Raw genomic sequence first — 3749 nt, 5'->3', positions numbered from 1 at the left:
GACACGACACTTTGAACACGTCAGACCAGGTGAATCAGACCAGGGAACCAGACCAGGTGAATCAGACCAGGGAATCAGACCAGGGAACCAGACCAGGTGAATCAGACCAGGGAATCAGACCAGGTGAAACAGACCAGGTGAAACAGACCAGGGAATCAGACCAGGTGAAACAGACCAGGTGAAACAGACCAGGGAATCAGACCAGGTGAAACAGACCGGGGAATCAGACCAGGTGAAACAGACCAGGGAATCAGACCGGTGAAACAGACCAGGTGAAACAGACCAGGTGAAACAGACCAGGGAATCAGACCAGGTGAAACAGACCGGGGAATCAGACCAGGTGAAACAGACCGGGGAATCAGACCAGGTGAAACAGACCGGGGAATCAGACCATGTGAATCAGACCAGGTGAAACAGACCGGGGAATCAGACCAGGGAATCAGACCGGTGAAACAGACCAGGGAATCAGACCGGTGAAACAGACCAGGTGAATCAGACCAGGTGAATCAGACCAGGTGAATCAGACCAGGTGAAACAGACCAGGGAATCAGACCAGGTGAATCAGACCAGGTGAAACAGACCAGGTGAAACAGACCAGGTGAATCATTTGATATTTTGGGGGTAAATACACATGAGAGGCAAGATAACTTAACAGCACCACCTGCAGTATTTAGAAAACTATGACCCTACATCATGTTTCACCTACAGCTGTGACTTTCCACACACACACACACACACACACACACACACACACACACACACACACACACACACACACACACACACACACACACACACACACACACACACACACACACACACACACACACACACACACACACACACACACACACACACAGTCTGTGACTAAACAGAACATGAATAACGTAATGCTTCTCCCCTCGACTCCGTCAGTTGATGGAGCACATCAAGATGCTGAGCTTCATTACTCATCATGTCCCCCTGATGAAGACACCTGCTGCAGTTTACCAGTGATCTTCACCAGTGTGGCTGAGTCTGACCACTGGAACCACCAAGAAATGAGAAGCTGACATGAGACAGTCTCACATTTGAAGGTTTATTTGAATCAGTTAACAACAAGATTAAGTTGTAAACAGCTTGGAAAGCGTTGTTTCACAGGAAGTGACTAATCAGAGGGTCTTCCTCAGTGCTGCTGCTGGCATGTTCATTTATTCATGGTGACTTCGTCCTCTTACACAAGCTTCACGCTCCTGATGGAGATGTGACCAACAGGTCACAGGTAAATCCTGGCAGTGTGAACAGTCAGAACAGAAACTCTAATTCAGAAACATTTGAAGCCTTAATTCATTAAATATGTTCAACTTGGCTTAGTTACACATGCCCCACATGCTTATGTATATAAATGGCACACGATTTTCATTTGTAACCTTTGTGAGTTCAGAACATTAAAATAAGTCCAGGACATTAAAGTCCAGGACATTAAAGTCCAGGACATTAAAGTAAGTCAGATTCATGAAGACATTGGAGTGAGCTGACTATAGAGAAGTCTCGTCTGTCCCGGAGACCGCCGGACTATCGACGACATCAGAAGAAAGATGACAGAGAGATGAACATGAAGCTGTAATTCAGCTGGATGAAGATCACCTACCCTTTAAAGCATAATGCATCCCTCCAATCCCACTGTAGAGCTCCACGACCCGCAGAGCCTCCATGGAGCCGCACGGTCCCTCACAGGATGCCAGGTCCGACAGTTTCCAGCAAAAACCAACACGTTTCCCTCACAGGATGCCAGGTCCGACAGTTTCCAGCAAAAACCAACACGTTTCCCTCACAGGATGCCAGGTCCGACAGTTTCCAGCAAAAACCAACACGTTTCCCTCACAGGATGCCAGGTCCGACAGTTTCCAGCAAAAACCAACACGTTTCCCTCACAGGATGCCAGGTCCGACAGTTTCCAGCAAAAACCAACACGTTTCCCTCACAGGATGCCAGGTCCGACAGTTTCCAGCAAAAACCAACACGTTTCCCTCACAGGATGCCAGGTCCGACAGTTCCCGGGAAAAACAGACGGTAAGTCCATAGATATAAAACCTAGATGCCGCACGGCCTATCAGCGCCTCTTGACGCGAAGTGCCTACAGCGCCGCCATCTTGGGGAGGTCTCCCGCTTGTGCTGGATAAATAGATCCCAGGTTATAAAATCCACTAAAACATTCATTCTCGAAGTGTGTAAGTGGTACGCGTACCACTAGTGGTACTCGGGGCTCCCTCTAGTGGTACGCCAAAGGATCGCTGAAATAAATATAAATTTCCTCCAGAAAGAACCAGGTGCTAGTTCTGATCCAGGGCCAGCCTTAGCTCCAGTTCTTTGTCTTTCCACTGCCAAAGCCCCGGTCAAACAGGGGCTAAACTGCTGCTACGCTGGCCCCACTTCGTTGCTGGACCAAAGAGGAGCCAGAGCGGAGCCCGACGCATCATCAGCTGGGGGCGGAGTTATCTCTGGAGTTATCTCTACTTAAAAGGCGGAAGCGGGCTGTACCCGCTTTCTGAAAACTACAGCGAACACGGAGCCCCAGAGTTTTTATAGAGAAAAAAAAATAAATGCAAGGGAACGATATAATAAGTCGTTCCCTGAAGTTTATAATACGAGGGAACGGGATAATTTAATCTGCGTTCGCGGAACCGTGGCTCTCGAGAGCGCTGCCGTGCTCCTCCGCTGTCAGTCCGCTACGTCAGATATAATTTAGAAGCAGATTTCCATTGTTGTTTATTTTTCACACTTTTCATGGTGACATTATTATAACTAACGTCACGTCCAGGTCTTGTTTCGCGTTCTGACCGCCGGCTGAGGAGCTGCAGCCACCGAGCAAGGCAGTGTGAGGCAGCAGGGGGCGCTCTGCTCCACTATGAGACGCTCCGATATTATATACACACACACACACACACACACACACACACACACACACACACACACACACACACACACACACACACACACACACACACACACACACACACACACACACACACACACACACAGAGGTGAAAAATGAGATGTGGTTTCCTAAACATGAGATCTTTATCATCCAAAGCTCTTCTAGTCAATGATCTGATAAGTGAACACAACATTGATCTCTTTGGATGAACAGAAACCTGCTACGTAAAGATGAGTATGTTAGTCTAAATGAAGCCTCCCCTCCAAGTCATACTAACACTCAAATAGCTGGTGGAGGTGGTGGAGGAGGGTGGAGGCAGCCATCTAGAACTCTCACTTACTAATTAATATTAACCCAAAACCCAACTTTAGTTCTTTTGAGAGTCTGAGCATGACCATGCCACACCCCTCAAATAAAATAGTAAATTCTGTAGAATCTGTAATCATTTCTCGTCCTCCTGGACCTTCTTCAACTTTTCTAACTGAATTCTCTGAATTGTTGTCAGATCTAGCCCTGACTAAAGATAAGGTTATCATGGTAGGAGACTTCAATGTTCATGTTGACCTAGAAAATGATAGTTTCAGTGCAGCTTTAGATCTACACTTGACTCTCTAGGTTTCTCTCAGGTAGTAGACGGGCCTACCCAGAAACATCTCCACACCCTAGACCTTATTCTAACTTATGGTTTGAATATAGAGCATCTGACCATCTCTCCTCACAATGATTTCCTGTCAGATCACTTCTTAATAACCTTTGACTTTGTTCTAAATAGTTCTAACCCTCCGGTTAAAGCCGTGTTAACCAGGTCTCTCTCTGATAACAGAGTAACTAA

The 3749-nt window shown here is 46.9% G+C and overlaps 1 protein-coding gene across 4 annotated transcripts in view; it reads right to left on the bottom strand.

Annotated features, from left to right (window-relative positions):
• Positions 1 to 1722, bottom strand: part of trdmt1 (tRNA aspartic acid methyltransferase 1) — a 34401-nt gene extending 32679 nt beyond the window's left edge. For all 4 annotated transcript variants that reach the window (XR_013936401.1, XR_013936402.1, XR_013936403.1 and 1 more), the window contains exon 1: positions 1631 to 1722. Coding sequence is in view for 1 of the 4 variants with exons in the window: in XM_080489787.1 (XP_080345913.1) it covers positions 1631 to 1694 (64 nt within the window). In the remaining 3 variants the exon portion in view is untranslated. The remainder of the gene's footprint in view (positions 1 to 1630) is intronic.
• Between the last annotated feature and the right edge of the window lie 2027 nt (positions 1723 to 3749).

The sequence above is a fragment of the Lipophrys pholis genome, assembly GCF_963383615.2.
Source record: "Lipophrys pholis genome assembly, chromosome: 20".
Taxonomy (NCBI): Eukaryota; Metazoa; Chordata; class Actinopteri; order Blenniiformes; family Blenniidae; genus Lipophrys; species Lipophrys pholis.
Note: the sequence above shows the minus strand (reverse complement) of the source record. Positions and strands in the feature narration are given on the sequence as shown.